At 38.8% G+C, this 24,054-nt stretch overlaps 1 protein-coding gene across 22 annotated transcripts in view; it reads right to left on the bottom strand.

Annotated features, from left to right (window-relative positions):
* SUGCT (succinyl-CoA:glutarate-CoA transferase) overlaps window positions 1-24,054 on the bottom strand; it is a 743,714-nt gene that overhangs the window by 312,394 nt on the left and 407,266 nt on the right. For 13 of the 22 annotated variants that reach the window (XM_088797848.1, XM_088797837.1, XM_088797840.1 and 10 more), the window contains 2 exons: window positions 8,623-8,685; window positions 5,724-5,834 (listed from right to left, as the gene is read on the bottom strand). The exons of the other annotated variants lie outside the window; for them this stretch is intronic. In XM_088797848.1, coding sequence (XP_088653974.1) covers window positions 5,724-5,834; window positions 8,623-8,685 — 174 coding nt within the window. The remainder of the gene's footprint in view (window positions 1-5,723; window positions 5,835-8,622; window positions 8,686-24,054) is intronic. 22 annotated transcript variants of the gene reach the window in all.

Raw genomic sequence — 24,054 nt, 5'->3', positions numbered from 1 at the left:
CATTTGTGTGCTGTGTAAAACATAATCGTCTTGATAAAGAAAATAGAATTTACAGTGCTAGCACACAAGGGCTGCGTCACCCAACCTCAGCGTTCTAGGGCTATTCTATATGAGGCAGCATCTCAGGGACCACACCAATCTAGAGAATAATCACATAAATTCTGCGAAACAAATAAAGACCTTTTGTGTCATCTAAATGGTATTTTTCCAAAAGAATTATTCCCCTTCGTTACTTCCTAGTTACTCCCTAACTTGTGGCCATACCCCCATTCATCTCTCCCCTTGTTTAAGGCAGCAATATTCATTTTGACAAGAGGAAATATATATAGCAGGACAGAAGTAAACTTAGAAACACTGAGAAGTGCTTTTTTTAAAACTGGAACACAAGCCCAAAGGCAATTATTACCTGTCCAGTTACTTCCACAGACTCTTGCTGCCACTATGAACATGGTCTGTCAATACTATTTTAAATGGAACACATTCTAGAAGTGAATTGTCTTCGGCTCACAGCACAAGCAGAGATAATTCATACCCACTCTTCAGGGAAATGGCCAGAACCATCTCAGGCCCTGAATATGGAATGAGATGTGAGCTCAGCCAGGTACAAAGCCGGCAATCAGAGAGGCAGCCTCATATAAACAGAAATCAGCGTTTCCCAAATCCTGTGATTAGGTCAGGAAATCTCAAATCCCTGAACCAATTGATTAATATGACTATGATGGTTCAGGAAACACAGCAGGGGGGTGGCTGGAAGTGGCTGTGCGAGAGAGGCTGCACTTAAACATAATTGGCCCTTTTCCTTCGTGCCTTTGGGGAAAGTGTGATGGAAGATGTTGCCCAGATAGTAGCCTCTGTGTTTAGGCAAAGTTCTAGGTTATCATTCATGTATCCTTCTTGCACTTTGATCTTGGTCATGCTGACAAAGAAAATGAGAGGAGCCAGGCGAGCGAGCCCCCGCACATGGTAACGCACATGGTCACGTGCCGGATGAAGCTGGCCGAGCAGTTCCATCCGGCCTCGCCTCGTAGGACGCACCAGGCGCTCTGCGATCCAGCAGCGGTGGGAGCCCAGGTGTGGGACTGGCCCAGGCTCCACGCGCAGCCCCAGCCATTCACTGATTTAAGCATGGGGAGCTCATGAAAAGCATGCAACATGAACGTCAGTCAGGAAATGGTTACAAATTAGAAAAAGAAAGAGGAATCCAGGACAGAGGGGCCTCCTTTGCCACAGTAATAAAAGCAACTTCCTCTTTTCCCTAATTTCAGAACCACAGAGTAGAATTCTCTCCAGATGAAATTTCTTACAGGTCGCACGCAGGCTGCACTAAACCATGCCTGCCTGTCCACTTCCATGTACTCACACAGAAACAGATGTTACTGCTGTGCTGTTAAGGGTCAGTGTGACATGACAATGGCGACCAAGAACCTCTCAGGAACAAGCCTGCAGCTCCTCAGAGGTGCTTTAGTTCTTTAGACAATCTGAATGATTCGCGTTTGATCCTTCAAGTCTCCCAGGACGGGTAGCTCATGTGTAATGATTCTGACCAACCTACACGTGAGCTGAAAGTGCCCTGTCACGGCCTGCAGCACAGGTGTGATGCCGGCCTGTGGAGGCTCCTTTATTCCAGCCTCTCGGTTGTTCTCAGGCTGGCTGACTGAGCACCAGTACCATGGAGCAGCTTCCTGGGCTGGGGCACAATTATTCACTGTCTGACCCGTGTGCTCAAGATGACTGTCACATGTCTGTATTGTGGCACTCCTCCTACCACACTGTCATCATCCGAATTTACCTTTGTCTCCCCAACTAGACCCTCCCCACCACAACAGAGCCCCACACACTTGGTGCTCCACTGGGGTATGTTCTGTGAATGAATGTGTGTCCTGCCGCATGAATTATCAGTATTGGTTATAACCTAGCACTATATATTTACTTCTCTTTCTCCCTTACATTGTGTATTTCCTCGTGATTTAAACCACTTCTCTGTTTACAAACTTTGCGAGACAGTTTAAACATGTTTTAAAGTTAAATGGAAGTTTACATTAAATGTGTCCATAGAAGTGATAGTATTTCTGAGAGCATTCAGCCTGGAAGTCCAATTCTTTCCCTCCAAAGAGACAGACTATTCTGAGGGAAAATAAACAGAAGTTTATATTATGCAGAAACTGAGTTGTCTTTTACACCGAAAGCAGCATTTCAGTGCAAAGGAGAGAACACTCGCTCACTAAGGAGGTAACCAAGGCAGGCCAGGAGTGGGGGCAGGGGGCTGTGCAGAGAGGGGAGCAAGGGAGCAGGAGAGTGCTTGTCACGCAGGGTGTCATGCAGGGTCTCTGCTCCCGCTGCCCACATAAGAAAGCAGAATATGGTGAGGTCAAAAACGAACACCCACGGAGCCACAGATAGGGGAGTCACACCACTATATTCTCGCTGGCGGCTGGGTTGGAGACACAGGAAGCAGGAGCCACACTATCCGCAACCTGCCGTCCACTTCTCTCTGCCAACCAACCCCACTTGCTAGCTGCAATCCGCTCTCGCTAGCTCAGCCACCATCTTCTTGCTAGCCCCCATTTGCTGCTAGCATAGCCATGGCAGTTATACTAGTGGCTAATGCCCACTGGTTACAGCTGATGGCCAACCAGCCACAGCTGATGGCCATCCAATCACAGTTGATGGCCATTTATTACCTGAGTGAGCACCTTTCCACATGAGGACGAGAGCCTGGAAACTGCACTCCTGACTATGTCCCCACAGTCCTGCTCCACAAAAACCAAAGGGGCCCAAGAAGACAATCAGGAGGCATCCTAGGGGCACCCATTAGCTAAAGAGTCCGCGCACTTGAGTACAGAGGGCCTGAGAACAGCTGAGTGAGGGCTGCTGAGCAAGGAGTCATTGGGACAACAGAACATTGCAGCCTGATGAAAGACGGAGCAAGCTGCCATGGGGTGTGGGGGATCGGGGGCAGACATAGAAGACACAAGAAAAAGAAACAGAAAAAAAGAGGAAAAGATAAAGCAAGAAGAAGGGAAAGTGCTCTGGTAAGACTTTCTAGCCAGATCAGGAGAGCTCTGTAATGTAATAAATGGGTCCTGAAGAAAAAGGGGAAAAAAAGGTGAAATGAATGTGAACTTTGCAAAACATCCAGAGCACCTTGCAAGGCAGCAAAATAGAGCATGAGAGTAACGGACAGAGACAAGAACAATGACTGTTGGGCTGGGGGAAACTTCTAAGTGAACTGAAATTGGGTACCAAGGAGAAATAGATTTGTATACTTGTTTTTTAATGTTCAAATAATCACTTAATAAATGTAGTTAAGGTTTTCTCCATCGTGTATGATTACATGGTTCTCAAATAAATCTTTGCTAGTTGTAAGTCTCAGGATAAGACTTATCTGTAAGGAAATTGTTATTATAACAACTGCCACAATGTGAGGGGAATAATAACTGTCTTCCACCCAAGCAGGAATAAATCATTCTTAATTGGATTTGCCTCTGTTCTTGCCTTCTGAGGAGGGAAGAAAGAGGTGGAATGGTGCAGAATCTGTACCAGAAAGCAAATGCCACCTCTTGAAAGTCTAAGTCTTTAAGAGAATATGAATTCTGGAATATCAGGAATACTTAGTACCACTGGCAATACCTATGACGATACTAACACTCCCTCCTCTTATAGAAAGAAATACAACCAATAGCAGAAGAGACTATATAACATATTGATATCCCATAAAAGTACTGGGAGACCCAAAGTCAAAGATAAGACCCAGGACATCAGTTTAACTCAATTAACGTGTCTCTTTATCACGTAGTAGAGTCACTATTATAACTAACAATTTATGATTGTGGATAGTCATCCTGAACTACTGTGTGTAAAGACTCCCAACTGTGCCCTCATTTCCAGTATTTAGCCCTTGCCCTCTATCTTCTGTGACAAAGTCAGAGTAATGATCCTAACAGTTAAACCCAATTGTGCCATCCTCCGCTTCAAAGCTTCTCCTCATTGCCTCCCAATGCCTACAGAATGAATCCTGAACTGCTTAGGATGGCACTAAATATTCCTCAGACTCTGACCCCAATCTACTTTTCCACTTTGTCTTCTACCACTTTCCTCCTCCCTCATCCTTTTCTTCCATTAGACTGGACCGTTCAACATTCCAGTGACAAATATGTATGGTCAGATGTTTAAACTGCCTCTTCATGCTATCCCCACATGTATAATTCACTTTTCACAACTCACACACCAAAATTCCACTTATCTTTTAAGGCCCGGCTCAAATGTCGTTTTTTCAATGAAGCTTCCTTAGTCCTCTGAGTCACAATAATTGTTCTTGCCTCTGCATTCAAATCACACTGTTAACGCCAAACTGAATCACCACTTGAAATTGACACATGAATGAGTTGTGTGTCCAAATTCCCAACGGAGTGAGCCAGTCCTTAGGCAGAGGAACTGTTGTCATCTTTGTGTTTTCCTTCTGAAAAAGTTCCAGCGAACACTTGCACTACTTTTATGCTTGTTCTAATTTCATACTCAATGTAAATCAATGATCATCTCAAGGCTCATTAGTGGTTCGTCTTAGTTATCACACAGATAGCGCTAGTTTTAGTATGCAGTGTTTTCTATCTGTAACTTAAGCAAACCTATAGAAAGTCTAGATCATTAGACCAAATATCAAGTAAAAGTCCAAACAATAAAGTGACAGTGGATGTCATTTTCACAAAGGGTAGCATCCATGTCATTAATTAAATGAAACAATTTCTCCACAGAACATCATACCATGGAAAGCACAGAAGTACCCAAAATGATTTGGTATGTATGATGTATGACCTAGATTGCTAAGTCTAAACACAGCTAGATCGCTGCTAGTGTCTTGTGTTTCACTGCACTCTCAAACATCACCATTGCAACAATGTACTCAAAAAAAAAGTGTTCAATAACGTGTCAAATGATGGAAAGATTGGGAAACATTATTTATATTTAAATTTTTTAGTGAGCTATTAGATTTTCAAAGCTGATAGAAACTGTACTAGATAATTTCTTTAGGTTTTAGACTATTAAACTGAAAATAGCTTAACCACCCACAGCAAGTTTTACTAACAACTCAAATCAGTTACTTTATATTTGTTTATATCTATACACAGAAATATAAAATATGATTCTTCCCTGTGACAAGCGATTTGGAGAACTAAAATTAACACTTGTGAGAAAGTAAAGACTATAAGACAGTATAAGACGAAGGTCACTAGTTAGAAGATTTGTTTTAGAAAGATGTAAAAAACATAGTTAGGATTAGAAGATGAGTTGATGTGATAATGAAAATAAAATTTACATCTCTAAGTTTTTTTCTAAAAGAAAAATTAGATGTGTGCACAAAGCTGTATGTACAAAGCTGTATATCTCAGTATAAAACGAAATAACCTGGTATCCAACAGTGCATTAGTTTATAAATTAAAAGATACCCACAAAGCAAATAATATGAGATGATTAAAAATAACTCTTTCATAGATATGTGTGAATGAAAAATGAAAACTTATCAGAATGAGTATTATATATGATCTGTATAAAACTAATCACATACATAAAAGTCTAAACAGCTATAAAGAGAGGTTACCTCTGATCCTTGAATTAAGGAAACCATTTATTTCCTTTTTTTGCTTATCTCCATTACTTGCACTTTATGATAAACACGTATTTCTTTTAAAACAAGAAAAATCATCAGTAAAAGCTTTTCTCAGTACCTCAGAGCAATCTGGCACTCCAAGCCAGCATTCGCTTCCCTTTTCTCTGTAACCAAGAGGTCCAAGCAGGTCAAGTTCATGGAAGAGTTTTGAAATGAATAAAATGCTGTTCTAAAAAGAGAAAAAATAAGAAGACATGGCCATTGTAACTTCTTAAGGAAGGTATGATAGTTAATTTTATGTGTCAACTTTACTGGGCCATGAGGTACTAGATATTTGTCAAATGTGAATCTGAGTGTGTCTGTGAGGGTGCTTTAGGATGATATTAACATTTGAATCCAAAGACCAATAAAGAAGGTCACCCTCCCCAGTGTGGGTGGCTCTCAGCCTATCAACTGAAGACCTGAATAGAACAAAAAGGCAGAGGAAGTGGGAACTTCTGGCAGACTCAGCTGGTCTTCTCTTGTCCTCAAACTGAAACTTACACCTCTGGCTCCCCTGGTTGTCAGTTCTTCAGACTCAGACTATACCACTGGCTCTCCCGGGGTGTGTGTGTGTGTGTGTGTGTGTGTGTGTGTGTGTGTGTGTGTGTACACACGGGCGCGTGCCCACTGGTTCTGTTTCTCTGGAGAACTCTAATACAGGAGGGATTCTTGCTAAGAAATATGTTTAAAAGAAGGTTAATCTTACAGTGCTATGCAGGATAGACTGAAGTTGGGGAAGGCCAGAAACTAAGCATACAGCCTGAAAGATGCTGCAGAAATTGGCACCAAGGATGAGGGGATGGCCTAGGGTACGGCAAGTGGAAAGGGTAGCATCCGCTGCTTAGAGAATGAACAGAACTGAGTTCTAATTCCAGCTGAGCAACTATGCCCTGGAGTAAGAAAGGCACTTCCCTTCTCTAAGCCTCTCCAGTTCTTCATCTACAAGAGAAGCTGTTTAGACCAGAAATCCTCCAGCCTCCTTCTTTGTTCTATAAACCTAAGATCTATTATCAATAGGAAACAATACTTAGCTGCTTTTATTCAAGCTGTGAATACATTGCCTTAACTTTGTTCTTATACTACAATGAATATTCCATCAGTGCTCAATAAATAATGCATCAAGCAAGGTTTTTGGACATCACGGCTTAATTGTCAAGCTTGGTAGTCTTCGCACTATCAATTATTTTATTAACTTTACAAACATATAATGGAAAAATAAGCACATTACTTTGATATAAGCCTGTTTTAATCTAATTCTCTTAATCATGGAAAATGCCAACTTATGAGAATAACACATTTCATATCAGATAATTTATTTATAATGAAGCATTAAGTAACGTTAGCACTTAATGCCTTTTAAGGACACTGCACAGGGGTTAGGTGAGGTTCCAGTAGGCCAGGCAGTGATGCCAGTTTGATACGTGCACATTCCCTTCCCATCGGTCTGTGTAGGTAACAGTTACCTACATCTGAGCCAAAGCTGGGCTAGGAGAAAGGAGCCGTATTAACCTATTCCGAATAGAAAGTCAAGAGACACTTGAATACTGTACTTGAAGATTAACTTCCTGGATGTTCCAATTCATGTGATCCACATTACATATGATTCTGGTTTTATAGATACACTCACAGCTAAGCCCTTCTGATCAAATGAAGGCAATCTTACAAACCAATCACTGGGCAACAGAAGATGTCATAAGCCCATAGGGAGTGTGCTGACACACCCACATTCACCAAAGCCTTCATCATCGGAACCGTACAGTTCTCTGGGTATTTCCCCAGTCAGAAGTTGAAAAGAACACACCCATGATTCTTCCGTGGCTAGCACACATAGTTATTCTCTGTATGCCTATAAAAATCAATAGGAAAAAAGAAAGAAAGAAAGAAAGAAAGAAAGAAAGAAAGAAAGAAAGAAAGAAAGAAAGAAAGAAAGAAAGAAAGAAAAGAAAGAAAGAGAAAGAAAGAAAGAAAGGAAGGAAGGAAGAAAAGAGGACAGCACACTAAATCTCTTTTTAGCCTGTTGTCTGATCTCTTAGAACTTGGACACATGGACTAGCTCTTACTTTCATAAAATTTCTTTCCTTCGTCTTGGGTTCTTTTTCCAACTAAACCTGGACCTAACAGCATTTAACGTCCTGAAGCTTTCAGGTAAGGCCATATTTTACATCATATTTTATTTCTGGTCTTGGCAGTAAACTTGGAATTAGCTAGTAAGGCCGGATTTCTCATCTACTCACTCCAGGAAAAAGTAAAAGAGAGAAAGGAGGAAAGAGCCAGCGGCCTGACCAACAGGAATTGCATGAAACCAGAGGAGAAGTATTCCACTTGTGCTTCAAGAGGAGAGAAAAAAGAGAGGCCGATGTTTCCCGCAGAGGGGCTCCATGGTAAACCTCTCGCTGACTTTTATCCAGGAATACTGAATATGTCATGACTCCTTTCAACTTGATGTCCTCAGTCCATGCTATTCATTGAGGTTTACGAGAGCTAACCTATTATTTCTAAAGAATGGGAAAAAAAGAAGAATTTGTTCCAAAATATCTGGTTCTCCATCCCCACCTGCCTTCATTTATAAAACAAGCCATCTAAATCTCTCCGGCTATTTTTCCACAGGCTTGTTTATAATGTGGTAATGATTATGCTAATACCAGCTGGGAAAACGTCTCCCTGGACATGCTGTGTGTGTGTTGGGGTGAGGGAGGGCTATATAAGTGCATGGGGAGAACTATTCAATAAAATTATAGGACATGTGTAGCCCTCTTTCCATATTTACTAGTTTGTTGTAAGCTCCTTCTCAAATGGGAAATAGACCATGTTTCCTTTACAGAGGGAGAGTTATTGAATAACGAAGACCATGTGTTCTGCTATGTCTTATTCGTCTGAGAAGTCTGCAGCTATTTTCTAAACCAAAATAATAGCAGTATACTAAACTTATTTCCCTAGTGAAAACTTCTGGCTACTAACAGTGTATGAATACACACCTCGCAGTCCCCGAGAGCACAGGTAACCAGTCTGTGAAGGCGTCCCAGCGAGGAGAATGCAGCCTGCACGGTGCGCAAGGAAAAACGGACACTAATTAAATGACGCTGTTTACAGGAGCAGTAGAGTACGACATCACTTTCCTTACAAAGACAAGAGAACGTGAAATTTCAGAAAAGACAGATAGCTATTTAATGTGAAACTTGTCACCACGGTCCGCTTCAGCATAAAACGCACATGGAAACCCCTCGCAGGAAGCCCCCCGCACCCACAGCGGATTCTCCTTCAGTCCGGCTCGGAGGTTGTGGATGTCTCTGAAGGAAATGATCTCTCTCCTGTGCTCACACACCCACTCGCTGCACAGGGAGCTTCAAATAGCTTTTCTGAGAGGTGTCTGCTGGATGCTAGGGACACAGAGGCAAGAGGCTGGCAGCGAGCCTCCTGGGCAGCCGGGAAAGAAGGAAGTATCTCCTTCCCACAGATCAAGAAAACGCACGTCCACATGGCAGCTAAACAAAGAACCTGTGTGTGTGGAAACTGCGCTTTTTTATTTTTACCCCCAGAGCCATGCAAACTATAAACAAATAGAGTGAAATTCTGGTAGCAAACTAATCTCAAAAGGGTTTTCTAATGTGTCAACAACTTATTCCAGATTACAGTACCTCCTTACCAAGTGTGATTTTTGCCACATCAATATAAGGGCATTTTTCTGTACATACTTGGAAGACTCCAGTTATCTCAACAAAACTTTCAATGAACGTGGCCAGTTACGGAGGTTTTCTAACCTGCTCATATTTCAAATACAGTGCTTATGTTCCCAATTCAATATATAGACATACATGATTATCAAAATGCGCCCTATAAATCCTTATTAGGGAGATTTCCGTTCCATTTGGACATCACAACCAAAACATTCTATTCATTCCACAGCATGTGCAATCTCTCCAAGTAAAAATTCTTTCTGGTGTTTCTGATGTAAACTGAAAAAGTTAATTATAATTCACACACAAAATCTTTTTAACAGTTGGAACCAGAAGTAGTAAGAGTTAAGAGCCCAGTCCAGCAGATAAACTTTTGCAGGTTTCCATCTGAAAGTCATAACACAACCTTTTATTCTGTGTGCCATTGGTACAGAAGGTTTTGCAAGGCAGAGTTCTTCAAACTGCAAGATGTTAACCAGATGTACTGCCGAGTCTTCCAGGCCTAAACTAGGGAGGGTGTTTTCAGTCTGCGTGTTGAATCCTTCATTTGTTTTATTCTTTTATCAAGATTTTCAGGTTTGGGTATTTCTTTTGTTAATATTATTTTGTTGTTGTTATTATTTCTTAAGCTGTGTATTTGTCCAGAATCAGATTTTAAAACATGCCCTTTTTGAACTAAATAGGGAATATTCATTTATTTTGCCACTTAAAAACATGTCTGCAGCAGGAAAATCTCTGCTTCCTATAGCAGGTGCTGAAAACCCAATCCCAGATGTTTTGATGTGTAAATAGCAAAGAAAGAATTTGAGAAATGGGTAGAGAGGCAAGAAAGAGGAAGGAATAAATAAAAAACAGACGGTTAAAACTTCAGTTCACATGGATCTATCACTAAAAGCCCTTTCCCAACATTTTGGTGTTTGGTTTCCATTGATGGGCTTCCATATATAACCATTTCTCATGTTGCAAATGTCACTTTCCAAAACATGACAACATTTAATCATTGGCCTAAATGTTCGCCTGCTTATTCATTCCCAACTATTATATTGTATTCCTGCATTGACCAAAATAGGTGTGCTACATTACAGTTCAATATGCTGAGACTCAGAACCCTGTCTCAGAGATGTCATTTCTCCCATCTTTCACTGCATAGAAGCTTGGAGATTAATTGTGTCAAGACAGCATGATAAACCAGGTCCCCTAAAGTTTAAATCTCAGTCTGTAGTTGAAAGGCCAGTTTTGCCCCTTTTGTTCTTACCATTTGTTACTTGAAGGGATTTCACAATATATAGCTCTAACAGGGTTAAAGAGGTGCTTATAAATGTTTTCTCCTTATTTAGCTTGATGTTGGCAGAGCTCCTCCATCATTTCAATGAGAGACACATGAGCAGAAAGGCTTTCTAATATAGCAGGCCTTTATAATACGGGCAGCTTCCTTCTAGAATATCCTTTGCTATCAAACTAATCAGCATATGGGATAATTAAAGCCATGCATAGCACAGGGCTGCTTCTGACTACTTTAACCACTTCCCTGCCAGAGGGACAGAGAACATGGACTTGAAGGGAGTCCAGTATGGGACCAAGGGCACAGGCTTTGGAGTCAGGTTCACCCGGCTTTTGTCCCGACTCCAGCACAAGATGTGTGCCTGGAAAGTTCCTTACCTCTCTGAGACATGGTTTCCCCATTTGCAAAGTGGATGATGATGACAGTGATGATGGTTATGAGATTAGTGATGACATATGGTCACTATGAGGATTAATTACGAGGATAAGGGGTGAAGGACTCAGCATGGCGCCTGACACTCAGCGCTAAACATTAGTGCCCCACCTGGACCAAAGCAAATCCCTTTCTGTTCACTGAACCCAGGCCCTTGCCACCAGGCTGCCAAGCACTTTTTGGTCCTGACGCTTTTCCCGGGAACGCTGTCTTCATAGATCCAGTATCTAGTACCTGTACCAGCTTCCTATCCTCTCCAATTTCTTATCAAATTTTATCCATCCTTCAAAACACAACTCACATGCCTCTTTCTCAATATAGTATTTCCTGAACTCCCCAATTGTGACTTCTTACTACCTTGAATCTCCATGGTTTGTATTTTTTCCTGCTATCTAAGGTTGATTTAAACATATTTACCCCTCTTTTAATGTCCCGTTATAATTATTGGTTTATGGATACGCCCTGTGTTGTTCATATTTTCCCTTTCATTCCCAACCCACATTCCCATTCTCCGCTTCCCATACGAAGCCATTCTAATATAATGAATATGAATCTTTTAATTAGTAAGGATTCTTGGAAAATATGTACTGTTTTTATGCATGTATGTTAGTTCATTTAAATGGATACTGAGCTAGATTGCGTTCTGCTTCTTTTACTGTTCCACACTGTATGATCCCTCGTGTTGTCATGGGGATTCCTAACTGTGCACAGTACCCCATGAGCGTACTGCACACATTTTATCTACACTTCCGACAATGAACTCCTGGACCCCAGATGAATATCTTTACATAAGGCCCCTTATGGACCTGTTTGGGAATTTTACTAGGATGTACGAGGTCGGACAATTAAGTTTGCGAACTTATCCTAGAAAAAGTGCTACATGCCTCATTGCTGAATATCACTACAGTCACCTTCGAAGTACTCCCCTTGGGAAGCTATGCACTGACGCCAGCACCTAGTCCACCCTTCAAAGCAATTTTGGAACTCTTTTTCTGAAATGGTCATCAGAGCTGTCATCGTATTACCCTTGATGTCCTGAATGTCATCAAAATGTCTTCCTTTCAATATTTCCTTTACTTTCGGGTAAAGAAAGAAGTCTTGGAGCCCAGATCAGGTGAGTAGGGAGGGTGTTCCAATGCAGTTATTTGTTTATTGGCTAAAATCTCCCTCACAGACAGTGCTGTGTGAGCTGGTGCATTGTTGTGATGCAAGAGCCATGAATTGTTGACGAGAATTTCAGGTCACCTAACTTTTTCACGCAGCCTTTTCAGCACTTCCAAATGGTTAACTGTTTGTCCAGTTGGTACAAATTCATAATGAATAATCCCTCTGATATCAAAAAAGTTTAGCAACGTTGTTGCAACAAGTTCGCACTTAATTGTCTGACCACGTATATCAAAGAGTTTTGCAGGGGTCACAGAATTGCAGGGTCACAGAAATAGGTAAGTTCATTGACTAAGTAATGCCAAACTGTTCAACAGAATGTCTGCACCAGTGTACTCTCACCAGAGGTGCACATTGGCCTCGTTTCCCCACATCTCAGCCAACACTTGGCTCTATCCAGCCTTCTTATGCTTGCTATTTATTCAGTATAAACTGACATCTTATTCTTTTCATTTGCATCTCTCTGCTTACTAATGCATTTAATTCTACATGGTTCTATTTTCCTTGGGCATTTAGCTTACATCGCCTGGAGATTTTTTAATTAAAATACTTGCTTGTCCTTTTCACTCTTCGCAAAATCCTAAATTCCTTTAAGGTAGGGGCTTATTTTTTTTGCTCATTTTTGCACTCACTACAGTGCCTACTACAACTCCTGAGGAAAAACATAAACCATGTGCACAAAAATAAATTGAAAGCATGGGAATATGAGCGGATAGGAATTGTTACAGAAAAAAAAAAATGAGTGCTTTGAATTCTAAAATAAGTTGGATATGGTTCATCCTCTTCTTGCTAAAACCACGACTTCCCTTGAGCAAGTGAACTGAAAATGGCAACACCCAGTTACTGCCTCAAATACCACAGTGAAGGGAAGGAGGAAGGTGCCCATGTGCTGAATTCTAAAGTGCAGGTTCTACTGTGACACAGACGTGGTGCCCAAGTCAGAAGTGCAAGTTCATTCTCCTCACTACTCACTTTAAGACCTGATGGAAACTAGGCTGGCAGCTCCATCTTGGAACTCCGAAGCCCTGCTCCTAAATACAGTTGCAAAGCTTGGTTGGGAACATGCCCGGGGGCCGACATTACTGAGCCCTAGAGAGTGAGCAGGCATTTCCCCAGCAGCCAGGGCAGACAGCTGTACTTTCTATAACTTCCTGACAACGGCAAAATAACAATGGTCTCAAACTCAATTCACCCGACCATCATGACGTTTATCATGAAAGCTGCCAAGCCACACAGTGTGGTGATCCGAAACAAGGTCTTGGAGTGAAACAGACCTGGTTAGAATTGTTTCTCTGCCACATACCAGCTATGCTACTTTTTATTTCTTCTGACGACATTGGTTTCCTCATATGTGAAATGTGGAAACAATACTGGTTTGTAGGGCTATTGTAATAGTCAAATAAAATAATGGTATGGTACTTGATAAATGGTAGCTATTTTATTATGCCTATTATTTCTCCACATTATCAAGATTAAAGCAATAGATGAAAGTATGCTGTTCATATATAAAATAAGTGTTAGAAAGAAACATCTATAACTACGGTAAATGATTCAGTGGGAAGTTTTTCCTTGGAAAATTCATTGTAATTGTTATAGTGGGAAAAACATACCATTTTAAGAAAGAAAGATCTGGTGCTAGCATGAGTCCTGGCCCCACTACTTCCTTGCTGTGTGAGCTCACACGAGCCATTCCCTGGACCTCAAACCGTAGTTATAGATGTTTTTCTCTAATACTTATTTTACTCATGAAGAGCATACTTTCATCTATTGTTTTAATCTTGATAATGTGGAGAAATAATAGGCATAATAAAATAGCTACCATTTATCAAGGGATAGTATTACAGGGATAATATTATCTACTGCGTAGAGACACTGTAAAAGTTTGATGTGATAATAAATGTGAGAGCACTTTGCAACCTGAAAAATAGCATAAAACATGCTAAATATCATTGAGTTCTAAAGCTTGACAGCACCTTGTTTATCATTTTCATTTAGTTAATGCTGAAAACAATAACCTATTCCATGATTCAAAACATCAGAAGCCCCTCTCCATGGTATCTACCCAAAAAATCTGAAAACATTTATCCATAAAGACACGTGTGCTCCAATGTTCATTGCAGCTTTGTTTACGGTGGCCAAGACATGGAAACAACCAAAATGTCCTTCGATAGATGAATGGATAAAGAAGTTGTGGCATATATACACCATGGAATACTATTCGGCGGTAAGAAAAGATGAAATAGGACCATTTGTGACACCATGGATGGATCTTGAGATTATAATGCTAAGTGAAATAAGTCAGACAGAAAAAGCAGAGAACCATATGATTTCATTGATGTGTGGTATATGAACCAAAAACAACAAACAAGACAAACAAATGAGAAACAAAAACTCATAGACACAGACAATAGTTTAGTGGTTACCAGAGGGTAAGGGGGTTGGGGGGTGGGAGATGAGGGTAAGGGGGATCAAATATATGGTGATAGAGGGAGAACTGACTCTGGGTGGTGAACACACAATGGGATTTATAGATGATGTATTACAGAATTGTACACCTGAAATCTATGTAACTTTACTAACAACTGTCACCCCAATAAACTTTAATTAAAAAAAAAAATCAGAAACATTTTTCTAGGATGAAAAAATGCCTGCAAAATTTTTACCTTTTATATTATCATTGAGAGAGGTCCAACTTTTATTTAGAAGTTTGGAGATCAGAAGATTCTGTGTAACATTTGAGATAAACGAAAAGGCACACCAATATCCCTAACTCTGTTAGGACTACCCAAAGTAGTCTCTCTCTCTAGCTCCACTGAGGAATTTTGCTTCTCTAGAACAATTGTTTATTGTAATCTTATGAAAATCATGATGCTTGTAAGTGACCTGGTTTCCTTCTTTTTGTTGGCTGCTAGAAACCTCAGAATCAAAGCTGAGGTCACTTCTGAATGTGCTGGACTACACAGCATCTTGTCTTTCATGTTCTCACCTCTTCCAGGCTTACTTTAGTATTCCTTACACATAGTTCTCTTTGCCCAGATTTCCCTACTTGCTCTTTTATCTTCTTGAGTAAAGAAGTTAAAAATAAGGAAACAGAACCATCTCAGTGAGTAGGGAGGAGTGCGCTCAAGCTTCACTTTAGAGCCTTTTAAAGGACAGCCAGCTTTCCCCTGCCCCTGGGCAGTACCAAGCATCTCGTTCAGCCTTCCTTCATCTGCACACCCACTTCATAGAGTCAGGGGTCTTGCATGTTCTGTCTTTACCCAAGAAGATGTCTCCAGTGAAACTTCAATCCCTCTCGTCTTATCATTTCTTTGTATTGTCAGCACAGAGCCTTAATCTTCCCTTTCGGGTTTGCTTTTTTGTTTTGTTTTTGTTTAATTGTTTGTTTATTTGTTTGATTGAGAAGCACTTCTTGAAAAAATTACCCAGATTATTAGCTTTCGTATTCTAATCTTTAATATTCCAAACTACTGTTAAAGCTAAACGTACCTTGCCTACATGTAGTGCTTATATAACAATGGTGCTTATTTTGTTTTAGGAAGTTTCAACCATGAGCACAAACTTAGAGGGCAGAATGCCCTCCAATAAGTAAATAAAGTTGGTGACCTTGACAGTAACCTTATCTGGTTTGGTATATTTTAGGACGGGGGGAAGAGGATATTTTGACTGCAAAGATCAAGTCATAAGCCTTCATTTTCTATAGGTTATATACAAACTTTAAATTAAACTTTTTACATTGTTTCACATCTTCCATGCAAGGACACTGATCTGGTTCTCAGTAATAATCCTAATGCTTGCATTCAAACTGTGTTCAAACTGCTCTCAAGCATAGTTTCAAAATCCAAACATTAAAAATTATTAACGCTAAATGGATGAATATGTTCATTACCTTGATCATGCTGATGGTTTCTTATGTCAAAAACACCAATGCTAAATTATGCAAAAGTAGTAATAGTTATTATTGTCATTAATCATAGTAATAAAATTGAACCACCAAAACACAATATGGCATGCTTCACCATAGATGTACTTTCTTACCTGGCTTATTGTAAGAGCAGCATCAATAATAAAGTTAAATTAATCTCCTACAGGTGAATGCCCTTGAGGTGTTAAGGGTTAAAGTAAATCAGGTAAAGAAAACAATGTGTTTTGTAGATATCCTTGGTCATTATTCTAACAACAAAAAGGAAAGAGTATAGAAATTCAGATACAGGTCATAAGGCACACTAAAAATAACTCATAATGATATAAAACATATATGCATTGTTTTCTCAACTTCCCCAAATAGTAACTCCCTTGCTTATAATATAGTCTAAAATTAGCCATATGCTACTACATTTTGACTGTTTTTTAATCTCTTTAGGAATATTCAATTTGTACTATTCCTATCTATATTAAACATTATTAGAAAAGTGTTTAATAGTCATTTGGATTATATTAACTTCAAAAGCTTCAAGACCTCTGTTAAGAGGCCAGTATATTTGTATATTAAGGGGACCCCACAATGAAGATTTTATAACGCTTCGTCTATTCAGAGCTATATAACCACAAAACTTATTTCTCAAACAAGCACATATGATTTAGTCTACAACGTCTATGATTCTGATGTGTATTTCTGTTTTCTACTGTTTAAATTATTCACTCTAAAATCCAGGGTTGCACATGGTATGTATTCAGAATTATATTGAAGTAATCAGTGGCTACACTGTTAATAAAGATGAAGCTGTCAGAAGTAATGAATAAAGCCTTAAAAACACTTAACTAATCCATAGGAAAAAGTTCATGATAAGCTTTAACTGTAGATTTTGTACTTTCACCCAAAGTTGAAACACCAAACATGAATAACTGCATTTCTCTGTCCTTTCTGGAATGGTAAGGCAAACCTTAGCCACCCAGTCCTGTGACCAGATGTGACAAGGAATGCTACTTTCCTACACCCAAGGCTCAGGGGTCTGCAACACTGCTTTGGCAAAAAGGGAACCTTTACTTCCCAAAAGGAAATGCACAGGCTTAGAGGTGCCACAGTGTGAAACTGCTGGAGTAAAGAAGAGGATCCTTTCTCAAAAAATGTAGAAAGACCAAGACCTGATGATATTATTTGAACCCCTAAATGTGGCCATTCCTGAAACCAAGGAGTGACTCCCAGACTTTTACAATGGTATGAATCTGCACCCCTGTTCTTTGTTTTCTCTTTAATCCACTATGAATTGGATTTTGGTCACTAACAACTGAAAAAGTCTGACTAAGATGTCAGTGCTCATTTTTTTTTTCTTTTCGGTTTTGTGGTTTATTTCCTATTGTTCTATCAGATGTCATTTAGTGCATTACTTAGACCGTTAGAATTTTCTGCTGCTAATTTGCTTAAAAACTAGATAATCTTGTTTGAAATACATAAAGGAAAGCTAACCAAACATATAAAGGGTCTAAGATGTTATCCTTTAAGAAAAATGTATCAGCTTCCCTTTTCTCCCCACACTGAGAAAGATACCCTCCTCTCAGTTCCCAGAGCAGCATCTCCGGGTACCCAGTGATTTACATGTCTACAAACTCTTGAGGACCAGAACCAGCTCTTTCATCTTTGTATCCCCAGAGCCTAACCAAGCGCTTAACATGGAGCATGCCTTCGGGAAATGCTTGTTAAACCAAGTCTTTGCATCCCATGGCTAACTACTTGCCTGGCCCCAGTTGACTAACTCACCTCCAATTCTGAGAATAGCCATTTCAAAACTTTCCATTCACACACCCATCACACTGCATTGCTTTCTCCTCTTACCATTCAGAAATAATTTTGCCTCCTACTTAATTGAGAAAATGAACAAAGTATGAACTCATTCGATTTCCTGGCCCTTTACCTTCAATCCACCCCCCCACATCCAGCTTCTTTCTGCCAATGTCAGAGCATACAATACCCTTTCTCCCAGGTTCTGAATTGATCCCTTCCCATTTCCTTCATGGTCATGCTATTAGTCCATTTGGTATGCTCCTTTTTTCTCTAGAATAAGCAATCTCTGCCTCCCAGCTGTTAGTGCCTTTTCTGAAGTGTGTCAGTCTCTCCCATCCTTGACCCAATATCACTCTTTAATTATCCCTTTGACCTTCCATTCACAGCCAAGCTTCTGAGAAGATCAATCCAACTGGTTTCCTCATTTTTGTGAACACTTAAACCTCTTCTCCCAGGGCTCTGCCACCCCCATGCCACAGAAATCTCTCTGCACAAACAACATATGCTCAATGATTTGGGGTTCTTATTAACTTAAGTTACTTGGCAATATGTTAAAATAAAAGTCAATGTTATAATGTTTTACAAAAAATGGAAGAGCCAAGTCATGGTGCTATGGCATCAGGTGAAACAGCTGCGGATTCTGTGACTGCAGATCTGGCATCAGCGCACGGGCAGAGAACAGTGTGCTTTACGCCTGGATTCTGTACACTGTGGGAAACTCATAAAAGGAAGTGATATTATGTACAAAACTGTATCTCCAAATTATAATAATTTTAAGACAAAATATATTTTAAAGTATATTAATATTTAGATAAATGGTAACTGGGATAGTACACTTAAATGGATATAAATTTGTTCTGTCATCAAAATATAATTTATAAAAAAAGTTACTTACAAAACACTGAAAATATTTATGAAGTATAAAAATCATTGCAGTTTTGGAGTAAAGCCCTTCGTGATCAACTGTCACGAATAAATTATAAAAATGTTAAGAAAACCAGAAAGTCAGCAGAACGTATGGTTGAAAACATCTTAGTTCTTAAAAACATGTTTACCATTAACATGGCACAAATAAATTTTCAACGGGGACTAAAGGTTTTTGGAAATTATTGGAAATCAGAATGAAAGATTTTAAAAAATAATTTTAACTTAAGAATTCATGATTTGATTCTTACAAGTATGCCCAAGTTCAATATGAAATCATTGATAAACAAATAGCAATTTCTTATTGAATACTGTTAATGAGATCAATATCCTTCAGTTTATTCAATAATATCAGATGTAACAATAGGTAGTATATCACAAAAACACCATTTGTTTGTGTAGGATACATGCAGTTGACATCAGAAACCATCTTAAAACATTATGAATAGTGGGATCATCTTACATAGGTTATTTTTTTATTGCACCAATTCAAAATTATTTTCCTAAAAATTTAAACCAGGCCTAACATCATGCCATTAACACATGTAGACATTTTGTTGCAAAATTTCGGTGTATATACTGTCATACATGTCTTCTAGATTTAGAAGTGAGAAAGTTTTCAGAGGAAATGGCAATTAAAGAACTGCAAACTGCCCCTAATACTATCAATTCTTTGTATGCATCTGCAAAAAGATTGACCATTTCTCAAAATATTAACAAGTAGAGATTAATAATGTGCAAGAAGTTATACAATTTTTAAAAACATGCTGGGCTTGCACCATAGTGCATTATTTTTTTTTTAATTTTATTTTATTAAATTTATTGGGGTGACAATTGTTAGTAAAATTACATAGATTTCAGGTGTACAATTCTGTATTACATCATCTATAAATCCCATTGTGTGTTCATCACCCAGAGTCAGTTCTCCTTCCATCACCATATATTCGATCCCCCTTACCCTCATCTCCCACCCCCCACCCCCCGCCCCCCTTACCCTCTGGCAACCACTAAACTATTGTCTGTGTCTATGAGTTTCTGTTTCTCATTTGTTTGTCTTGTTCTTTTGTTGTTTTTGGTTTATATACCACATATCAGTGAAATCACATGGTTCTCTGATTTTTCTGTCTGACTTGTTTCGCTCAGCATTACTCTCTCAAGATCCATCCATGTTGTCACAAATGTTCCTATATCATCTTTTCTTACTGCCGAATAGTATTCCATTGTGTATATATACCACAACTTCTTTATCCATTCATCTATCGAAGGACATTTTGGCCAAGACATGGAAACAACCATAGTGCATTATTAGGTGTGACTGAAACATTTCCAAAAGTTATTAAACCACTGATGTTGTAAAAAATGATTTTTCAATCAAACAAATAGGTGACTGGTAAATCAAGGGATTTGGTGATATTGTTTTTCAAATCTGAACTTACCTTTGGTTTAAAATTTCTTTATCATATGTTAAGTTATAAGAACTCTTTCTAAAGAACTTAAACATAGATATTTTCTTCACCTTCAAAAGTAGAAACTTCAGCTAAATTTCAAATTTTATTTCATTTTATTTTATTTTATTTGCAAAAGAGTTGAAAGCATATGAAAAGATATTCTCTGAATAAGTAAAAATCAACAAAGCCTGAATTCTCAGAGAAGACAAGATTATGGTTTTTTTATTTACATACTTCTCCATGGTTCTTATAGAAAGATTGATATTCAATTACTATTCTAAAATGTGTATTAGTTAGATTAGATGTAATATCATTAAACTTAAATTTACACTTTGAAACCAATAATTTGAACAAAATGAAAAAAACTTCAGCATTATCTTGAAAAGAAACAAACATTTAAAAGAAACAATTGAGGATGTGCATAAATTGTATAGATGATGCAAACATGATTCTCAGATTTTGATTTTAGTTAAACCGTAAAATTAAATTTGTTTTATGGTTAAATCACCTTTATACACTTTTGCTCTTTATTTACTACAAACTTCATAATAATGCTCCTTGCATTTCATGGCTATTACATGGTATATTACTTTAGTTTGTACAGTTATTATAGCAACTCATGTTATATTCTGCATTATTTTAAAATACTTTGGGGGTGGAAGAGAGGGTCTATTGAGAGATTTAGTAGCCTGTCACAAATAGTAGAAATTGTTAACCTACTCAACTGAATTTAAAGACTACAGTTCTATTCAGTCACACAAGCTAAGATACAGATGATGTGGTATTGATTTATAATTAAAATATTGTGTTTATAATTCACATATTAAACATTAACTTATAGGTTCAAAAGCTTTATTGTTGTGGAACATTATGCTGATACTATTGTTTGTATGACATAATGGAATCAGTACGTGAGTATATGAAAATCCTCTCTTAATATTAAAAAAATCTTTTTTGTCAAATGTTAACATGAAATGTCTTCTAAAACCTCTTGCTTGCTTACTTTGGATCAACTTTGGAGAATTCAACAATACAAGTTAAAAGTAATCTGAGGCCACCCACAAACATATAAAATACACACTCATACACACACACACACGTTCAGTTTGGGATGCCACACTTGAAATGCTAAATATTTCATGATTTACTGAGTCCATTTAAGAAAATAAGGAATACTACAGGTTCCTTCCATTCATTCCAGATAAATTATACAAACACATACACCTGGATAAAGTCTAATACTGGACCTCTCCTAGGAGGAATAAGCCCCAGGTTAATCAATTTTCTCTTTAAAAAAAATTATTTTCTCTCTGTGGTCCTCAAAAGAGCATAAGACATGGCTAAGTTTTTTGTCTTATTTTGTTTTGTTTCATTTTGTTTTGTTAGGGTTCTGAAATTCTTTTAATATTGCTGCTGTTGCAAAGCCACTCTAAGACATCAAACCATTCACCAGTGTTAGATCCTAATTCCTGAAAACTTCATGCAATGATACTGGCCAAACTTACATAAAAATGCACATGAGGCCACGCTTCTAGCCTGCTCTGTCCCTTAGGTCTGTTTCCTCAGCTATGTGAGCTTATCTCCCAGGCTTCCCGACAGGTGGGTATTTGGAATAACTAAACTAAACGACTGTCCTATGCATGTGGCAGAAACATATTTTAAAATTTCTTATGCTCAACACAAACTGTAACCATACAGTGTGGAAGTGGATAGCAACTTCTCACCTGCTATAACAAGAGCAAGAATTATTATTAATACATTTTTGAGTAGTCCAGTTATCTAAATAGCATTGTTCATAACCAGAAAGCAATTGTAATTCAACACTTTCTCACATTTTATGACTGATCATATGGTTAAAAATAAAAGTGGCCATTAAGAAACTAAAACACCCAGTAACTTTTCTGTTGTGATAGTTCTGTTGAGATGAGCACTGGATCAGAAGAGCCAACTCTGCTGCTCACCTGTGGCCAGAGCAAGTTCTTTAAGCTCCGATGTCTATTTCCTCACCTGTAAAAAGGCATAACACCACCTCACTGACAGAGTCCTTAAGAGATTTAAAGTAAGTGATTGACCCTGCCTTTCAACCCCAATATCTAACCACTTTCTCGACGTGCATCCTATGTTCTGCTCGCACCAAACTCCTCAAGTTTCCCTAAAGGTGCCACCTTCATGTCCTTTTTCTTTTGAATGCCATCTTCCTCTGTGTACTTGGATAATAAGGATTAATTAAAAAACAATCAAGGAACCCCTCCCTGACCACCTCCAAGTTAAATCAGCTCACCCTTTAGGCTCCAACTTCAACCTGTACAAATATTTAACATTTACCTGTTTATTGGTCCAACTCCCAACCACACTCTATACATTCGAGCTCCTAAACTATGCCTTCCAGCTCATCATGTGTACCTAGCACAGGCCTAACCCACAGCAGAAGAAAAAACCTGAATGAGTGATAAAATGCATACATGACATACACAGAAAAATCGGGCTTAGTCATTTATAGTATAGTGGGGATTCAGGCCAGGTTAACTGGATCTGAAATTTAAACCCTTAGAGATGATGGATCCTTCGCTCTCCATGATATCACTGCTAGTGGTCCTGAGATGTGTTTTATAAAGAAAATGAAAACCGTCATCAAATGAACCCCACATATGGCCAGCACATTCTGTTAAGAATATTTTGTCTTGTTTGTATTAAGTTAGCATCAAGGTCTTGCAGCTTACAAATCCCATGAAATGGGCAAACTGATACACAAGACTCGATATCCCATCCCACAAAGCTAAATTGTAAGCATGCTTTTCTCAAGTTTCAGTGTTCTCATTGACTCCAGTTGCTTAGGAGCAGTATTTGAAGAGTTATATACACTTCCTGCTGTAGGTCAGCTTGATTCTTTATTAAAACAATGATATCTTCATGCCAAAAAGTACATGTTTCAAATAATAGCAAAGACAAAGAAAGAAAACTGATTCCAAATAGTCATTTTCTGTAGCTAAAAATTACAGAACACTGCTCTCATCTCACCATAAGTTATAATTAGAACCGTTCAAAGGAATAAAAAATAGCAATAAAGCAAGAAACAAATAAACCTTAAGAGTGAATCACAGGACTTCTAGGTATAAACAAACACATCATTGAGGTTCCTGAGTCAGGCAACTACTAGACACCAGAGGCAGACTGCAGGCAGATGATATGTCGGCAGAACTATGCTGGATAGAATTTAAAGAGAAATTAGAGTCAGGTGAGCAATTAGGTTAAAACTCTCCAGACACCGGGGTTGTGGGGGCATGGGTTCCATGATGGGGCTGAGTGAGCTGTGTTTATACTGCCACATTTCCAGACCTTGGAAAACTCAACCTTTCATGCTTTTGAACACAGAATGATTATCTTAACTAATAATTGCTGTAGCGAGGGTGAAATTTATATTCTACAACTGGATTTAGTATCACTGATATTGTTTTCCTTACAGGCCTCATTCTTACTGATGGCAAAACAAACGAATAAAAAATCTTTTAACTTGACAATTACAGGAAAACTTTCTATTTCCTCTTTCTTCTTCCCACGATCATACGGTCTGGGTGAAGAGGCACCTCTGGTTCCTTTATCCTCTGTGTCCTCTCTGACTTCTGCTGAGATGTCCTTCAGTCTGCCCACTCTACGGGGATCCTTTACAAGTGACACTGATCACTCTGGCCTGGTATTCATGTGCCAGGCTGGCACCCACTGCTGATGGCCATGGAGCCTGCCCTTGTGCTTGGTGGGGCAAT

This window comes from Rhinolophus sinicus, chromosome 4, assembly GCF_057876585.1.
Source record: "Rhinolophus sinicus isolate RSI-liver-muscle chromosome 4, RSI-T2T, whole genome shotgun sequence".
NCBI classification, from domain to species: domain Eukaryota; kingdom Metazoa; phylum Chordata; class Mammalia; order Chiroptera; family Rhinolophidae; genus Rhinolophus; species Rhinolophus sinicus.
This window is presented reverse-complemented; position numbering and strand designations above follow the sequence as displayed.